At 64.3% G+C, this 17,183-nt stretch overlaps 3 protein-coding genes across 3 annotated transcripts in view; 1 reads left to right on the forward strand and 2 right to left on the reverse strand.

Moving 5' to 3' along the window:
- The first annotated feature begins 279 nt into the window (after positions 1-279).
- Positions 280-5,747, forward strand: LOC116625487 (cytochrome P450 2W1). The gene is made up of 9 exons (XM_032394088.1): positions 280-453; positions 1,787-1,949; positions 2,229-2,378; positions 2,450-2,607; positions 3,871-4,044; positions 4,419-4,557; positions 4,673-4,857; positions 5,063-5,204; positions 5,527-5,747. The coding sequence occupies exons 1-9, from the start codon at positions 280-282 to the stop codon at positions 5,745-5,747; spliced, it is 1,506 nt and encodes a 501-aa protein (XP_032249979.1).
- A 2,065-nt stretch (positions 5,748-7,812) lies between these two features.
- On the reverse strand, positions 7,813-8,878 carry LOC116625584. The gene has a single exon (XM_032394261.1). It carries the CDS (start codon positions 8,804-8,806, stop codon positions 7,898-7,900), a length of 909 nt encoding a protein of 302 aa, XP_032250152.1. The 5' UTR covers positions 8,807-8,878; the 3' UTR covers positions 7,813-7,897.
- Positions 8,879-12,645: 3,767 nt separating this feature from the next.
- The window catches only part of CUNH7orf50 (chromosome unknown C7orf50 homolog), a 130,565-nt gene continuing 126,027 nt past the window's right edge, over positions 12,646-17,183 (reverse strand). The window contains exon 5 of the mRNA XM_032394262.1: positions 12,646-12,929. Within this exon, the coding sequence (XP_032250153.1) occupies positions 12,747-12,929 (183 nt within the window). The 3' untranslated portion in view covers positions 12,646-12,746. The remainder of the gene's footprint in view (positions 12,930-17,183) is intronic.

Consider the following 17,183-nt stretch of genomic DNA (forward strand, 5'->3'; position numbering starts at 1 on the left):
GAGGGGCAGACGGGCCGCCGCGGTGTGTTCTGTCCAGCAGGCAAGGGACGAAGATGCCCCAAGCGCAAGGCCTGGACGCTAGCCCCCCAGACAGCCCCTGGCCCCTGGCTCCCTGCCACAGACGCAACCCCACATGCCCCGCACGCCTGTCACTTTAAGCTGCCTGGCTGTCCTCGGCAAACTGCTCGGTCCACATTCTCGGGCCGGGGTGAGGCACGCCCTCCCAGGGGCCTATAAGGCTCAGGGTGGGGAGCTGGGGCCTCGCCGCCTGCCGTCCTCATGGCCCTGCTGCTCCTGGGGATCCTGCTGCTCCTGGGGCTCTGGGGGCTGCTCCAAGCCTGCACCCCCACCCCCTCCCCAGCCCCTCGCTGGCCCCCTGGGCCACGTCCGCTGCCCCTCATCGGAAACCTGCACTTGCTGCGTGTGTCCCAGCAGGACCGGTCACTGATGGAGGTAGGTCAGGGCAGGCGGGTCCCGGGCACCCCAGCCCCAGCTCAGGGGACACAATAGGCCCAAGTGCCCACCCTGCCTTGAGGAAGAGAAAGACAGCCCACCCTACAGGGAAGCAGATGGGCCATTTAAGGAGCAGGGGCCCGGAGGGCTTCCTGGAGGAGGCAGCATTTGATGAGCGCCTACAGAAGAGCCCGGACTGGGGGAGGCGGAGGGGAGGAGGCAGGTGCTCCGGGGAGTAGTACCACACAGCAGAGGTCCCGCGAGGGAAGGAACCCGGACTAGCCCACGAGTGTGCGTGGGGCGTAGGGAGCGCCTGCTCGGTGTGGCTGCTCCCAGCCCGGGCTGGGGGCTACACGGTCCTGGCCCCACGTTGAGGGCAGGCTGCCCTGCCCTGCAGCCAGGAATGGCCGGCCCAGTGGGCAAAACGGAGGTGCAGGCCTGGCCCCCCACCCCACAAGGTCTGCCCGGCCAACGTTGCCCCAACCACGGCTCCCACCACCACTGCACCCTCCTTTCCCAGAAGCACTGCCGCTTCCTGGTGGTCCCCCGGCCCTGCGTGTGGGTGGGGAGGAAGGGGCTGCAGGAAGCACCCTGGGCGCCAGGGTTCTCAGGCCATGCCTGGGGTCACACCCGGGGGCCACCGTCCAGCGTGCGGGGAGTGGAGCGGGTGTGGACAGGTCTGGCTCCATCCCTCGGTGCGGGTGATGGACAGCAGTTCACTTCTTGCCTCCGGGCCTCAGTGTGCCCATGTGTGAAGGCACAGAAGGGAACGGGCACAGGCAGAGGCGTCAGAGGCCAGCCCTCGCCGCGCAGTCTGGGTCTGGGCCTCCAGGCTGGGCAGGGCGGTTCGCGTGAGGTCTGGGCACCCCCGCTCCTGTCCATCTGGGCTTCAATGCGGGGGGGCATCTGAGCGGGGAAAGGCTCTCTGTGCAGACCCCTGGGCTTCTAGCACAGCCACCCCCGCAGACAGCCCCTCCTACTGCCCGCCTCCTCGTCTTGGGGTTCCAAGGAGCCCTCTCTGCTGCTTCCCCGGAAAAGAAAACCACGACGGCGACACCCAGCACCAGTGGTAGCCCCTGCCTTCCTGGAATGGATGGGGAGGGGGCTCAGCGGGATCCAGCAGGACCCGGCTCCTGCCCAACACACCTCCTGCTTTTCGGCTCCTGGGCCTTTGCTTGCGCACGCCCACGGCTGGCCCAGTTTCTACGGAGCCTGCCTAGGCCACCCGGGCTCTGAATGTGCCCCACGCCCACCCTGTGCAGGTGCAGCCTGGGGCAGGTGCTCACGGGGCCTGGGGTGGGGCCGCGGGCTGATTCCTGCCTGTGACCACCAGCTCTCAGAACGGTACGGGCCGGTGTTCACTCTTCACCTGGGGCGTCAGAAGACCGTGGTGCTGGCTGGCTACGAGGCCGTGAGGGAGGCCCTGGTGGGCACCGGGCCGGAGCTGGCGGACCGGCCCCCCATCGCCATCTTCCAGCTCATCCAGGGAGGTGGGGGTAGGTGTGCGGCGCAGGGTGGGGAGGGCGCAGCTGAGCGTACGAGTCCCCGGACCCCGGGGGGGGTCTGCCTCTCTGAGCAGCACGAGAGTGTGCCCGGCGTGGCTCCTGGGGGAGGGACACAGTGTCCACATGGCCGGGGACCATGACACGCCAAGAGTAGGTGCAGCTCACCAAGGCCAGCCCCAGGGGTGGGGTGAGGCCCCAGCCAGGCCCCCCGACCTCGCTCCCGGCCTGCGTCACCTGGGGTTGCTCACGGGCGGCTCGTCTGACCTGCAGGCATCTTCTTCTCGTCGGGGGCACGCTGGAGGGCCGCCCGCCAGTTCACCGTGCGCACCCTCCATGGCCTGGGCGTGGGGAGGGGGCCCGTGGCCGACAAGGTCCTGCAGGAGCTGAGGTGCCTCATGGGGCAGCTGGACTGCTACAGAGGTGAGTGGGGGCCGGGGCACCCCCTGTGGGGGCCCCCTCACCCCCTGAGGCTGGTCTCCCTCCCATTCCAGGCCAGCCTTTCCCCCTGGCCCTGCTGGGCTGGGCCCCCTCCAACATCACGTTCACGCTGCTCTTTGGCCGGCGGTTCGAATACCAGGATCCCGTGTTCGTGTCCCTGCTGAGCCTTATCGATGAGGTCATGGTCCTCTTGGGGACCCCCAGCCTGCAGGTGAGAGGTGGCTGCTCCCGGCCTTGGGGTGGGGGGTGGTCTCAGCACTGCCCCTGCCCGAGAGAGGTGAGCTGCCACCTTGCAAAAACCCCACTGGATTCAGAGCCAGGAGGCCCGAGGCATGTCCTGTTTCTGACACCAATTGGCCATGTGACCCCAGGCCAGTTTCCCCATGCCCTCTGGGCAATGAGGGGGCTGTAGGGCAGGGTGCCCATCTGCCTCCCCCCACGCCTGCCCATCAGTAGCAGATGCACCTGCTCAGAGGTGGGGATGGGGACTGAGCATCTCTTCCCTGGATATGGGGTTCAGTGTCCCCCTGCCCCCCTACCCTTAAACCCAGGGACCCTCCACCCAGCATGGGTCCTTCACAGTGTCACATGAATGGTGCAAACTGGCCCTGCTGATTCTCAGAACTCCCAGGGGCAGGTGCATTTCACTCTTTCCAAAGCATGAAATGTTTGCCATTGTGACCATTTCTGTGATAGGTCGCTAAGCGCATCCATCTGGTCGTGGTGCGTGTATTTACAGACCCGCGGTCACGGGTGCGAGGCGGGGGCTGGCCACAGAGTCTCCCGTCCTCATGCTTTGGTCCTAGGAGCCTCTGGGCAGGAGGACCTGGGCCTTCTCGCCGAAGCAGGCCGTCCCAGGAGGATGGAGGCCAGAGGGGTCGGAGCAGAATGTTCCAGGCCTCCGTCCCAGGGCCAGCCCCTCACCTCAGAGTCGCCCTGTGTAATTCGATCCAGGGATCACTAATGCTCTGGGGGACACCCAGCGGTCATAGTGCACCAGGAGAGCTGTGGACATCTGCGAGCCGGGCACCGGCTGGCGCCTCAGACAACCTGGTCACAGTGGGGTCAGCTGAAGCTCTGAAGTTTGCAAATTCTTTGTTTTCAGGACTTTAATGAGAGGCAACCCCCCCCCCCCCCCCCGTCTTGCTCGCTCTGGTGGACGGAGAGCAAGCATGATCCCAGCCACCTGCAGGCGTGAAACCACCACCTGTCCGGCAGCCGCCCCTTCCTGACCTGGGACAGAGGGTTTTGTGGGAGCCCCCTGGCTGCTGGTCCCACCAGGAGGGCCAGGGGCCCCCGGGCATGGAGCCTGGTGCCCTCTTGTGGCCACGGGCAGCACCCACACAGCCTGTCTGCCTGGAGTCTGGGGCAGCACCTGGGGACCTGGACAGGTGGACACACCTGCTGGAGGGTGAGGGCCCCGCTGTGGGCCCTGCACCCTAACCCCGCCCACTGTCTCGCCCTCCGCCTTCAGCTGTTCAACATCTACCCCTGGCTGGGGACCCTCCTCCAACTGCACCGGCCTGTCCTACGGAAGATAGAGGAAGTCCGAGCCATCCTGAGGACCCAGCTGGAGGCGCGGCGGCCCCCCACGCCCGGGGGAGGCCCCGTGAAGAGCTACATGGACGCCCTGATCCAGCAGGGCCAGGTGTGGGCGAGACCCACCCTACCACCTAAGAGGCCTGGGGGCATCTGGGGGCTGCACCCCAGGAGGAGTGGGGTTGGGGAGGGGTCCATGCTGGTCCTGCACCACCTCCTCCACCTCCTAGCTGAGGAACCCCTTAGCCTCGGTCTCCCCATCTGTGAAATGGGGCATTTGCGGTGTCTGCCTCAAGGGGTGGCTGCAAGGATGTGGTGAGCCCAGAACGTAGTAGGTGCTCAGCAGACTTGGCTCTGCCTTCCCGCCACGGCTCTGTTTTCTATCCCTTTCTTGAGCCCAGAGCTGGGTTGGAGGGTGGGGGTGGGCCGGCTGGTCCATGGAGCCCTGCCTCCAGCCGAGTCCCATCCAACCCGCCTCTGCAGGGGAATGACCCCCAAGGCCTGTTTGCTGAGGCCAACATGGTGGCCTGTGCCCTGGACATGGTCATGGCTGGTACAGAGACCACGTCGGCCACGTTGCAGTGGGCTGCCCTCCTGATGGGCAAGCACCCGAGTGTGCAAGGTGAGCTCCCAGCCTGTCTTCCCAGCACACAGCCACCTGCCGGGTGGGTGGGGGTCCGCCCGGGCCTAGGGATCCAGGCTCCCAGGGATGCTGGCACCCACGCTCTCACCCACAGGTCGGCTGCAGGAGGAGCTGGACCGCGTGCTGGGGCCCCGACGGCACCCCCGCCTGGAGGACCAGCGGTCCCTGCCCTACACCAACGCTGTGCTGCACGAGGTCCAGCGGTTCATTACCCTCCTACCCCACGTGCCGCGGTGTATGGCGGCTGACACCCAGCTGGGCGGCTACCTGCTCCCCAAGGTGGGCACCCCCCTCCTGGACCCTGACAGGGTGGGCAGGGCCCTCCCTCCCCCTTCCCTCCCCCTTCTCTCCCCCTTCCCTCCCTCCTTCTTTCTGCTCTGGGTCAGGGTGGGCCCGGCTGGCCTCCTGGGGGGACCTTCTCTCTCAGTGCACACCCTGGGGGAAGGGGGTGCCAGGCCCAGCCCACCTGCTGCCCCGCCCACAGGGCACACCTGTGATCCCCCTGCTGAGCTCTGTGCTCCTGGACAAGACACAGTGGGAGACGCCCCACCAGTTCAACCCGGGCCACTTCCTGGACGCTGAGGGGCGCTTTGTGAAGCGGGCAGCCTTCCTGCCCTTCTCTGCAGGTACCCACAGCCCTCACGGGTGGGTGCACGGGGCCCCTCACCCCCAAGTGGCCTGGTCAGCAGGGACCTCGGAAGCTCAGGCTCAAGCCTGCTGGGCCCCCCACTGTCCATAGCCTCTGGCAGCCGGTCTCTGCCCCTCAGAGCTGGCCCGCATCCCGGTTACTGCAGACCTTGCTCTCAGATCGCCCCCACTCCAGGCCCTCCCTCGTCCCTCCAGAGACTCCCCTCTCCCTCCACTCCAGGAAACTGGCCGGGCTCCCTGGCACAGCCCTGCAAAGAGCGGGTCTGGAGCCCCCACCCCGTGCCTCGGTTTTCTCTGCAGGCCGCCGCGTCTGTGTGGGGGAGAGCTTGGCCAGGTCGGAGCTGTTCCTGCTTTTCGCTGGCCTCCTCCACAGATACCGCCTGCTGCCCCCGCCCGGCCTCAGCCCTGCGGCCCTGGACACCATGCCCGCCCCGGCCTTCACCATGCGGCCGCCAGCCCAGGCCCTCTGTGCAGTGCCCAGGCCCAAGGGCTCTGACCAAGGAGACCCGGGGAGGGTCTGAGTCACTCCCCCAGGTCCCAGCTTGGGGTGCTCTGTGGAGGATGGAGGCAGGACAAATGGACGGACAGACAGAAAGCCCCTCATGGGGGCCCTTGCTGGGCTCTTTGCTGTGGTTCCCCAAAGCCCCTCCTGGGCCAGATCCTGTTCTTTCGGGGACTCAGCCCCCTTCCAGTTCCCCTTGCCCAGAGGTGTCTCTATCCCTTGTCCTCCAGTCTCCCCAGGGCAGCTGGGGCCCCCTCCCCGCCCTGAGCTCCCTGCGCTCTGCCCTCTGTCCCCAGACCCCTTGGGCATCAGTACTGCCTCAGTCTGCACCCAGGCCCCCCACCCATACCGCAGGGTGCCCCTCACGCCCTAGTGGTGATGCACCCCCTCCCCACACCCCCATGCATGCCTCCCTGGGCTCCCCACGGCCTCTTCTCCCCACCCCCCCTCCATGCTGCCCCCGTCCGGTTCCCCACAGGGCCAGCGTTGGCCAGGCACAGAGGTGCCACCTGCAGCTGGGGGTGCGGGGTGACGTCCACCCAGAGGCCAGCCTGAGACCTGTGTTCCCAGCACGCTCAGTGTGCACCGTGCCAGGCCCTGGACCGCCGGGTCTCCTGCAGACCCCACCCTGTTCCGGCAGCTTGTGGGCAGCCATGTCCCGGAGGCGCTCTGCCCGTGGAGCCAGGACCAGGCGAGGGATAGCCGCCACCAGAGGATCGGGGACCCTGCAGGGGTGACAGCAGAGCCTGAGCAGGAAAGATGAGCGGGAGTTTGTAGGGAGGATGCTGGGGCCCCCTCGCGCTTCACCCCATCAACCTCACGGGACCCAGAAGCAAGTGGGGACACAGACCCCAAGGCCCAGCTTCCGATCTCCCCCACGCCCAAGATGTACCAAGGCCTCTAGGTGGGGGCCTCTGGGCAGGGGGCTGTTGCTGACAGGGCCCAGAGACGCCAGGTCAGGGGTGCACCGCGGGAGGCCCTCCAGCATGGGCCTCCACGGGCCACCCCCACACTGACTCACTTCCCGTTATCTGGTGTCCTGTCCTGTATCTGGCGACCCATTAGTGGCCTGGGAGCCTGGTGGGGTCGGGTTGGCCCTGTCCTGGCCGCATGGTGGCTCTGGGCCATCCCGGCCGCCCTCCCCCGGCCCAGGCTCCAGGTGGGGTCGCAGGGGGCTCTCAGAAGTGAGGCAGCCTCTCGACCAGTTGCCACGCCCCAGAGCCTTCTCTCTGGTCCCTTCTGACCCCCCAATTTCTCGTCTGCCCCTCGACCCTTCCCAACACTGAAGCCTTGGCTTTTTAAATTCAAAAGCGTGTCTGTGTGGGAGGATGAATCCCCTCTGAGGCAGGGCTGGTGGACAGGTGGAGGGCCGGGCGAGGACATGATGATGGGACACCACGGTAAACCAGTGATCCGGACAATTCCCGGGGCAGCTGCAGAAGGGGGTCCCTGAGGCCCAAGTGCACGCAGAGTGCTCCCCACAGGAGAAAGGATAAGGATCGGGGCGTGTCCCCACCCGTGAACAGTGTCTGGGTGTGGGCAGCAGGGGCAAGTCTCTCCATGACCCTGCGCAGGGCGGTGGAAGCGGGCGCTTCGGGATGTGCTGCTGCCCGTGCTGGGCCCCTACGGGGGAAGGGGGTTACTCTGGGGAGGGGCCCGTATACTTCGCTTCTGGGAAAAGCTGGGTGGTGGGTGAGGGGCATGTTCTGTCGTTGCATTCCTTCTGTCTGTCTGCCACATCTGACACTGAGGGAGGGGCTGGGAGCCCCCCTGCAGGGCCGGGCCGCTTTACTGTCCGCGGTCACACGGTGCTAACAGCATGGATCTCACCTAAGTTCATCTCCGTGAACGAATGAGAGCATCCTTCAGAGCATCACAGAACATTCGGGAATGGCTGTGGAAACCCTTTCAAGAAGCTGTGGGTGGGAGAGACTGGGCTGCTCGGGGCGGGCTTGCTGGGAGGACGTGGAAAACCAGAACAGGGGGACACGAGCATCGTGGTAAACCTAGTGCTGCCCGGACCCCGTTTCCAGAAGCCGCTCCCCGCGTAGGAGAGGGGTCCGCGGCACCTCCCAGGTCAGTCGGCTTCAGGCGGGGGCGGGATGCAGAGCCTGAGCCGCATGTTTCCTAACTTAACAGGCGTCAAAATGAACCACTTACCCGGGCGACTTAAGTTTTCTCCACAGAAGCCAATAGGGTTAGTTGATGTTTTAATCTGCCAAGAACAAATCTGAGCAGTCTTTCCGCCAGGTGGGAAGGTGTAGGTCCTGCTGGAAAGCACTCCACAAACACGCTGCTCTGGGCCCCTCCCCGGGGCGGGGGGCTCCGACGGAGGACGCGGCGGCTCTGGCTGGGTGTCAGGCGGGAGATCCCCATGTTGACTTTAGTGCCCTCCTGGTTCATGACAGGAGCCTCCCGGGGCCCCGACACCAGGTGCCCGCGGCTTGGCTCCCTCAGGCCCCGTCCAGATGCAGATCTGAGGTGGGCTGGGCACAGGGCTGGTATGTGCGGGGACCCTCGCCAGCCTGGTCCAGGGCTCGGGAGGCAAACAGGGCCTCTGCAGGGGACCCCCCCGCCACGGTGAACCCGCCAGGTGCTGTGACCTGGGGCAGGGCCCAGGAGAGCCAAGGCCGCCGTGTGGGGACTGTCTGGGGAGTATCGTTCCCTTCTCCCCGCCCTCCTTATGAAGTTGACACAAAATAAGCATATTATTCGCTGAAAGGGCGCAATGTGCCGAGTCTGACCCACGAGATCATCAGCACAACTATGGAACACACCCATCTCCGTGGCCGCCCTGGACGCCCCCCACACCAGGCCCGGCTCAGTGATCACATGGACACCCCGGCCTGGGGCCACAAAGGGGGCTCGCCCACCCACCGGCTCCTGCCCTGACCAGGTGCACAGAGACTCCCATGATGGGGGCGGGGAGTGAGGGCTCCACCATGTGGCGGACGGCTCGCCGGTCACCTCTGCCGCGTACCCTAGCTCTTTTGCTTTGTATTTTCCCTGTGGTAAAACATACACAAAATTGACCATCTTAACCCATTTCAGTGTATAATTCAATGGCACCGAACGCATCCAGCTGCCGTGCAGCCGGCCCCCTGTCCAGCTCTAGAATGTTCCATCCCGCACACAGAGACCCTGTCCCCGTGATGCACGGACCCCCACCCGCTCCCCCAGGCCCGGCCCCGCCGTCCACCCTCTGTGTCCATGAGTCTGACGACTCCAGGACCTCGTGGGAGTGGGGTCCCCGTGCGTGTCCTTCCGTGTCTGGCTCGTGTCCTCGGGGCTCGTCCCCGTGGGGGCAGGGATCGTTCTTTCCTTTAGAAGGCCGGCTCATACCCCGTGGTGTGGCCAGACCACACTGTGTCGTCCATCATCCGTGATGGACACTTCCAAGTCTGGGGTCCTGTTTCTTGCCAGCTGCACCTCCAATAAGCTCAGCCTCCAGGCTGCACGGTCCTGGGGAGAGGCCTCTGCGGACGTCATCCAGCAGGGGTCCTTAGACACTGTGGGTCAGGAAGGGGCAGACAGCCTCCCTGAATGTTGGTTTCCACGGCCGCAGCTCCCCTGCCTCTTGCTTGGGAGGGAAGAGCCTCTGGGAGCTGGCGGGCGGCTCCTGGCCCCAGATGTGACTGTGGTCCAGGGCGGCAGGGACGCCCACCCTCAGAGGCAGACACACGAGGGGCTGAGAGTGCATCCTGGGGGCAGGGGTCCTGGTTCTGTGGCCACCTAACATCCGGAAGCCCCTCTGGCCCTAAGTCTCCCGCCTGCTGCCAGGGACATTCCTACTGGATTAGCGCTGGTTTATCTGAACACAGACACAGCTCTCCTGGGGGCCCCAGGGAGGGAAAGCTTGGCGAGGGGGGCCACTCGGTAGCTAGTCCCCAGTTCTCACCAGAGGAGGCAGGAGAGCCTGAGCCATGTTTCCCCGGACGTACGGGAAGCCCGCTGAGGAAGGCTGCTTCCTCCGAGGGTGGGGCGGGGACCGCAGACGGCTGTTGGTGGTGCTGACGGGCCTGCTGGGTCTGACAGCCCCACCCCAAAGTCCTGTCGCCCCATCGCCCATTCCGTCTTAACAGTGCTTGAGACTATCTACGTGATGGACGCGTAGACCTTCGCGGAGAACAGACATTAAGGCGCCAACAAACCCGTTTTACCGTGTTCTTTCCAGAGCCCAGTGCTTTGCCTGGAGCTCTGCCCCGCGAGGCTTGTCTTTGCTCCCGCTGGGGTGTCACGAACAAGGAGCTTGAGCACGTGTCCCCGCTGCACATGCCGCGTAGCCGCAGGCCACGCTGGCACCCGAGCGCCCGCCCGGCCCCTGCCCCGGGGGTTCTGTCACCGCACAGGAGCTGGCCGGCCGTCTCGAGGATGTCGTTCGAGTGGTGTCAACGGTGTGCCCTTGTGGTCCACTGTCCCCCGCCCGGTGCCACTCTGTGGCCTGTATCCACGCTTCTTCCCTTTTACTGGTGAGCGCTGTTCACTTCGGTCTCCTGTTCGGCTACTGACGGACATCTGGGTTGTTTGCAGTGTGGGGGGCATTGGCGGGAAATCACCAGCCACCATCAAGACGTTTCCTGGCCTGGTGGCCCCACGCAGACAGCCCCTAGGCACCCCGCACTGTGGCTTGGCCCCGGGGCGCAGTGCTCCCACCTCACTGCCCCGGGGCCTCATCAGAGGGCCATCTCCGACCGGCACCCCCAGCAACTGGGGCCGGTTGGTCCCACACCGAGTATGTCTCTTGACAGCTTTGTCCGGGTGACGTGTCTGTCACGTCCCTCCGCACCTTCCGCCAGGGGGACCTCCAGGGAATGGCACTTCATGCTCCGACGGGAGCTCTCAGGGAGGAAAGAGCCCCCATCTGGTACTGGGGGGTGCCCTGCTCTCTCCACTGTATCCAGTAACAATGAGGACTCGGAACCCATCACATTTCCCTTTTCAACTTGGCTGCCAGGAAACCCAGAGCTATGGTTCTTAATCAATCAACCTGATTCCTTAAAAAAAAAAAACCCAAAAAACTGCCTTTTCTTTGTAGCTATGGGTTTTTCTTTGAACGTCTAGTTTTCAGTGTCATTTCCAGGACACCTCCGAGCTTGGGCACAGTGAGGCCGTGATGCCCACACACTGGTCTGTTGATGCACTCACAGACCTGCACTGACGTGTGCTTCCAACGTGCTTCCCTGCTCGAGTCCTCACCTGATGGATACCGGGTGGTCAGGACTTCTCATCTGTCTCCAAAGCCACCTGAGCCAAAGAGGGGTTGGGCCAGTTGCTCCCACCCAGAACTGGACGCGTGCTCGTGCGTGTGACCAGGATTCCAGCTGCACAGTGGGTGGGGGCAGGGCCAAATGCCCCCAGGGAGTGGTGGGGCACGTCCCCTTTCCATGGGGGCTGCCGCCGAGCTGCGGGTGTCGGGCAGGAGGTGGGGCAGTGTCACCCTAGAGCCCAGGGGTCTGGGTTACGGGTGAGAAGAGGGGGGCCCCACGGACCAGCCCAGGCCCCTCTGGATGAGTGGGCCACTCCTGGGCCCGGGTGCTCCACGGTGACTGAAGCTGAAGTCCGTGCAAAAGCTGAGGTGGGGACGCCTCCGGGGAGCACGACTGGTCCCAGGCTTCTCCCGGAGGAAGGGGTCTACACACAGGCCTGGAGCCCGTGACTCTGTTAAGCACCGTGACGCACAATATAAGCGAGTCACTTTACACCGCTTCGTGGCGCTCTGCTTATCTACTGCACGCACCCCAGCAGTAGGGTTTACAAACCTGCAACGTGGGCAAGACTCGGTGGGGTCAGCTCACCCCTGCTTCATTCAGTGTCACCTGGGGCGGCCGCCCTCCGAAGACTCGCCATCACCTGAGCACCCCTCGTGGCCCCCCATGTGGCCTCCCCACGTGACAGGGGCTTCCCACATCATGGCGCCAATTCCCAAGGGCAAGTGTCCCACGGGCACCAGCTCTGTCCTCCTCCTGCCCTCGCCCCAGGGGCCACACGGCGTCTCATTTGCTTCATCCCATGCTGGAAGCTGACCCACGCCCCAGCGGTGGAGCGTCAAAGCCGTGGTGGACAAGTTTTAAGACCACCGCACAGATCCACCACCGTGTCATTCTCCACGGGTCCCGGGAAGCACAGGGCCTCCTGAAGGGCCTGCCCACTCTTCCTGCGGGTGGGGGAGACATGGGCCACCGCGCCCAGAGGGACTTCCAGGGGTTCGACCCGCGCGCTCTTCTGGGAACAGGGAGAGCAGGTCCGGCGTTTCTGTAGGCAGCGAGCCTACTTCCTGGCTGGGACGGCCGTGGGAGGGCAGCCAACGTGGCCACTGCCGACACCTGCCGACGGCAGGCCCGCAGACCAAGTGCTCAGCGCCAACAGGCAAGAGCGCCACACAGAGCTTGCCGGGATGCTGTCCCGGGGGCCTCGGCTCCGGCCCGACGCACGCTCACTCTCAGGACAAGCTCTTGGCAGTCAGGACAGGCAAACGAGAATGGGATGCACGGAAAAAGGGCCACGGCCGACACGGGCTGGTTTTATTGAAAATGCAGCCAGGTTTTCCCCAGGACTGGTCAGTGAGGCCCCAGGAGGCCCCAGGAGGGAGGTGAGGGATGGGCGAGCCATGGCCTGGACCCACCAGGGAACGCAGGCAGGTGACCCGGATGCGGTGGCCGGCACCAAAGGGGCTCCCCTCACCCCCCACCGAGGACGGACCACAGCTGGAGGGGAGGGCTGGCTCTGGTCAATCTCTACGACATTCCCCGTAGAAAAATAGACCTTTCTCTCAATAAGCAAGCTCCCCGGGGGCTTGAGGGCCACTGGGAGGCCAGGAGGGTATGTCAGAGTGGCCACTTTCTGCTGTAAAGGGACGAAGACACGTCACCATCTACGAACAGTCTGGCCACAGTCAGTCCTTCCAAGGGCCCACTGGCCGCTGACCTGCTGGTAGCCCCGCCTGCCCCTCGTTGGGGCCCCGCCGCTGGGAGGCGGCGGTCAGCTGAGTCCTGGGCGGCAGCAGCGGCCCGCTGGGCCCCTAGGAGAGAAGCTGCAGCACCTGCCGGATGCGCTGGGTCTTCCCCGGTGGGAGGGGGTCCGCGCCGCTGGCCTCGTCCACCTCCTGCACCAGGGCTTCCGCCTTCTGCACCGTGAGCTCCCGGGCGCGGCCCCTGAGCCCCTCCAGGTAGGCCAGCAGGGTGGGGAAGAGCTCATCGGGAACCTGGGCGGGGGAAGAGGACGAGGGCGTCAGGGCCCCGTGGGGTGGCGTGGGGAGTGCGGACACTGAGCGGTGGAGAAATGGGGCATTCACAGCGTGGGCCCCAGGCTCTGGGCAGGGCTCCCGGCCCAGCAGCTGGCATCGCAGGCTGCACCCCTGCTTCTGCTCTGTCCCCCTGCTGCGGGACCACGGGCCGGCCTCCCGCAGCGGCCCTCTCCCGGTCCTGGGCTCTTCCCTCCACGGGCTTCAGGCTCGGCAGCCCTGGGTTCTCACCACTCCTGAAATGCCACTAAGTCCACGGGAGACAGGTGTGTTTGTGAGGAGCGAGCTTCTAGGACAAAGAACGGAGGTCAGAGATGAAGCCGATATACCCGAGTTCTGCTGCCGTCCCCCCAGCCCGCCTGACTCCAGGTCCGGCTAGTCCCGTCCAGAGGCGAGAGGGAAGGAGGGGCCGGGTCCACTTAAAAAGCAGTCAGTGACTCCCACATCTCGACTCTGAAGCCACAGTAGTGGAGTGGCACAGACACGCAGGGCGAGGGGCAGAGCTGGGGCTGAGGCGGGGACCCCTCCACCCACGGTCAGCGGGTTCTGACAGGACGCTGAGACCACTGACTGGGGCAAGGGCCCTCGCTCCGACGGATGGTGCTGGGACGTCCCCGTGAGGACCCCTCCCTCACACCATCTTCAGACATCAGCTCAGAACGGGTCAAAGACCTGCGAGTATGAGTTAAAACTATAGACTCTTAGAAGAAAGCATTGCAGAATGACCTTAGATGGGACACCGAGAGCACGAGCAGCTAAATAAACCCCAGACAAATGGACTTCATCAAAACCAAAAGCTTTAAGTGGTGAATGTTGTGGTGTGAGTCATAGCTCAACCGAGAGCACAAAGCAGTTACCCACTAAGAGCTGCCTGCAGCCATTGACATGGGAGGTGCAGGGACTCCAGTGTGGGGGCTGGGCCCAGGGAGAGGGTACGAGAGTTCACCTGCTGAAGGGGAGCCGCCCCCACTGCCCCCCACGGGCTGCCCCCCACTCCACGCCCCCCCCCCCCCCGCCCCCCCCCCTCCCCCCAATGGGCCCCCCCCCCCCCCCCCCAGCTTCCACAGTGTCGGCAGCCAAGCCTGTGTCCTGGGGCAAGACTACAAGATTCTATTCTGAAATCTGAGGATACAGGAGAGAAGACCCATGATCCTGAGCCCAGCCCATCAACCCACACGGAACCCACACGGAAGTGCATAGGCCACCGGGCTGCGTGCATTCCTGGCCACCCCCACAGGGCACCACCTGGGAGCAAAGTCTCTGATTCTAAAGTCAGAGGCCAAGCAAACAAACAAGAAGCAACCTGGATAAAATAAAGGTTATACAGAGAGAAGAAAATGTCAAAACCGTATTGTTGCCATCCTCGGAGAAATCCAGAGATGCGATCCATCTGGAACACGGGAACAGGGTGCTCCAGGAGCACACGGGAGGGAAGCTGTGTCCTCATCAACACACACCACTGGCCGTCCTTGCTCGTCGCGGCCACACTGGGCTGGTGGGCGTCCCCCCAGCGCCAGCGACGCGGGGCTCCACTGCAGGTGCTCCCGGTCACCTGGGCCGTCTGCTCTGGAGAAGCATCTACGTAGACCCTCTGTCCACTTTGAAATGGGGCTGTCCCATTACCGAGCTAGGAAGGTTCTCCCTGCGTGGCAGACCGGCCGCGGGACACGGGGCGCGCATGCACTTTCTCCCATTCTGTGGGTGGCTGTCCCGTCTGCCTGTCCCTCCGTGTCACCACGCTTGTGGAGCTGTGTTTAAGGCACCTGTGCCTGGCCCGAGGTCATGACAAGAGAGCGTCAGCCCTGACATCTGCGGCTCCGACTCACTTTTCGCTTTTGTTAGAGGTTGGGTGGGGTCACCTTCATTCTTTGACGTGTGGATATCCAGCTGGCCCAACGTGGCTTGTTGGGGACCGGCCTTGGCTCCCCCCTCGGTGCGTGCTGACCGTGAGGGGCACTTTCCAGGCTTTCCCTCCCGCTCCCTTGTCATCCACCCTGCGGTAGGTCAGGCTTCTGGATCTGTCTTGTCCCGTGAAACCAAATCTTATATCCTGCTCCCGGAAGGAAGTCCTTCCGAACACAGTGGGGTGTGTGCGCACCCACGCGCACACGCGCACACACACACGCGTGTGCACGCACACACCCATGCCCTACGCAGGCAGGTGGCCGCCTGAGGTTGGGCCCATGTTGCCTCTGCCTTGGGGGCTGGAAGCGAGGCTCCCGGGGGATGCAGATGCTAGCTTGGTTTCTTCTACTCCATACGCCGGGCTGACTGGACACGTGTGGGACCGAGAACAGTTCTGCCTTACGTCATGGCCTCTGCTGATCCAGCAGGCGGCACCGGACGGCCGTTACTGCAATGGTCCCGCCGAGGAGCATCCTGGCACTGTGCCGCAGGGTCACAGAGAGGCCCGAGCATGGGCCACACAAGAGCCGGCAGAGCAGGGCCCGTCCAGGGTGGCGGGCTGCTCTGGAGGGAGCCTGTGGGCAGGACGGTGGGCAGGACGGCGGGAAGTGTGAGGAGCACGGCTGACTGTGGGGCCAGGAGGCAGAGGTAGAACTATCTACAGAGTCTGGGGTCCAGAGCCACGGCCCCCTAGCTTCCACCCCGGGCTCCCATCTTGTCCCTGCTGCCCATCCCCCCGCAACCCTGCTGAGCCACACAGGCCCCGGGAGTGTCTGCTGAACGGAGGGCCAGGCCTTGTTATCAGGACTGTAGACACACCAATAACCAGCTTGACCCTCTCCTCCCTTCCCAGCATCCCTAGGTGCCTTGGCCATAGTCATCCACTTGCGGCTCAGGGCTCTCCTCTATCCCACTGCCTGTGCTAGGCCCCAAATGAGCTCTGACCCTGACCTCAATGGGCTCACATCCATCCATCCTTCCATCCACCAGTTACTGCACCCTCTCTGGAAAGCCCCCGGACACCAGTCCCCCAGCTGGGTTTTCAGATACATGTGCCCCATTTTCCAGGGCAGCCGAGGCAGCTGTGAAGGGTCAGTGAGAGCCAACAAGCCTTGTCCTCATGGGGTGCACATTCCAGCAGGGCAGACTGGTAAGGAACTGGCAGGATGCTGGGAAGCAGCAAGGTGCTGCATCCACCCACTGTGGGGAGCACAGTCCATTCAACGGGTGGTGCACGTCCCCATGTGCAGGAAGCCTAACTCACCACATACAGGGTTAACTCCCATTGGTCAAAGGCCTAAATGTAAGAACAAAAACTAAAAAACCCTTATAAGAAAACAGAGATAATTTTCCTGACCTCGGGTTAGGAAATGATTTCATAGTTATGACGCGAGAAACAAAAACAACAAAAGAAAAAATAGAAAAATCAGGCTTCATCAAGGTGACAACCTGTCCCTAGCACAGCTCCCACCACTGTGACGACTAGGTGGTCTCAAGGGGATGGGCACGACCGGAAAGCAGGGCCATCTGGCCGCAGCAGTGGTCCCCGGGGCGCCCTGGTCCCCTCCCTGGGGGCGGAGGGGAACACAGACGCGGGCAGGGTGGTCAGGGCACGGAGGTCTGTGCGCATAGCTCCCCACTGGCTCCCTGTGTGTGATACCTGCTCCCGAGAGTTCTGGGGACCGTGGGTCCCCTGGCTCTGAGCTCCTGGGCCCAGAAGTCTGGCGATGGGGGACTGGGGTGTGCCCCTAGCTGCGGCGAGTGGGGAGCTGGCATGGGGCTGTGCAGGACGGTGGGGTCACGGGGAAGGGGTGTGGTGGTGTTGCCCCCGAGGGGGCTCTGCCGTGGGCCACACCGCCGGCCTGTGACTCCTGCAGCAGCCCTGGCCAGTGTGGACAGCTGTCCGCCCCATCCTGCCACACCCACAGCCTCGTTTCCGACTGTGGCTCTCAGGTGCTTCCTCCACAGAGGTCCCCCCATCACGTGCACATGGGCACCCTTGACCTCCTGGCCACAGAACCACCAACCACAGTTGCCATGAAAACTACACTTGTCAAAACAAATGATGGCAGCAAGGGATGACGACCTGAGAAAACCGACACTGATAGACAATCCACACCTGCCCCCTCCCCGCGTGCACACCCCGCCCCCCACAGGGTGTACACGCACCCGCACCCCCGTGTGCACACACCCGCCCCCACAGGGTGTACACGCACCCGCACCCCCGCGTGTGCACACACCCGCCCCCCACAGGGTGTACACGCACCCGCACCCCCCCCGTGTGCACACACCCGCCCCCCACAGGGTGTA

This window comes from Phoca vitulina, unplaced genomic scaffold, assembly GCF_004348235.1.
Source record: "Phoca vitulina isolate PV1807 unplaced genomic scaffold, GSC_HSeal_1.0 scaffold79, whole genome shotgun sequence".
In the NCBI taxonomy this organism is placed as follows: domain Eukaryota; kingdom Metazoa; phylum Chordata; class Mammalia; order Carnivora; family Phocidae; genus Phoca; species Phoca vitulina.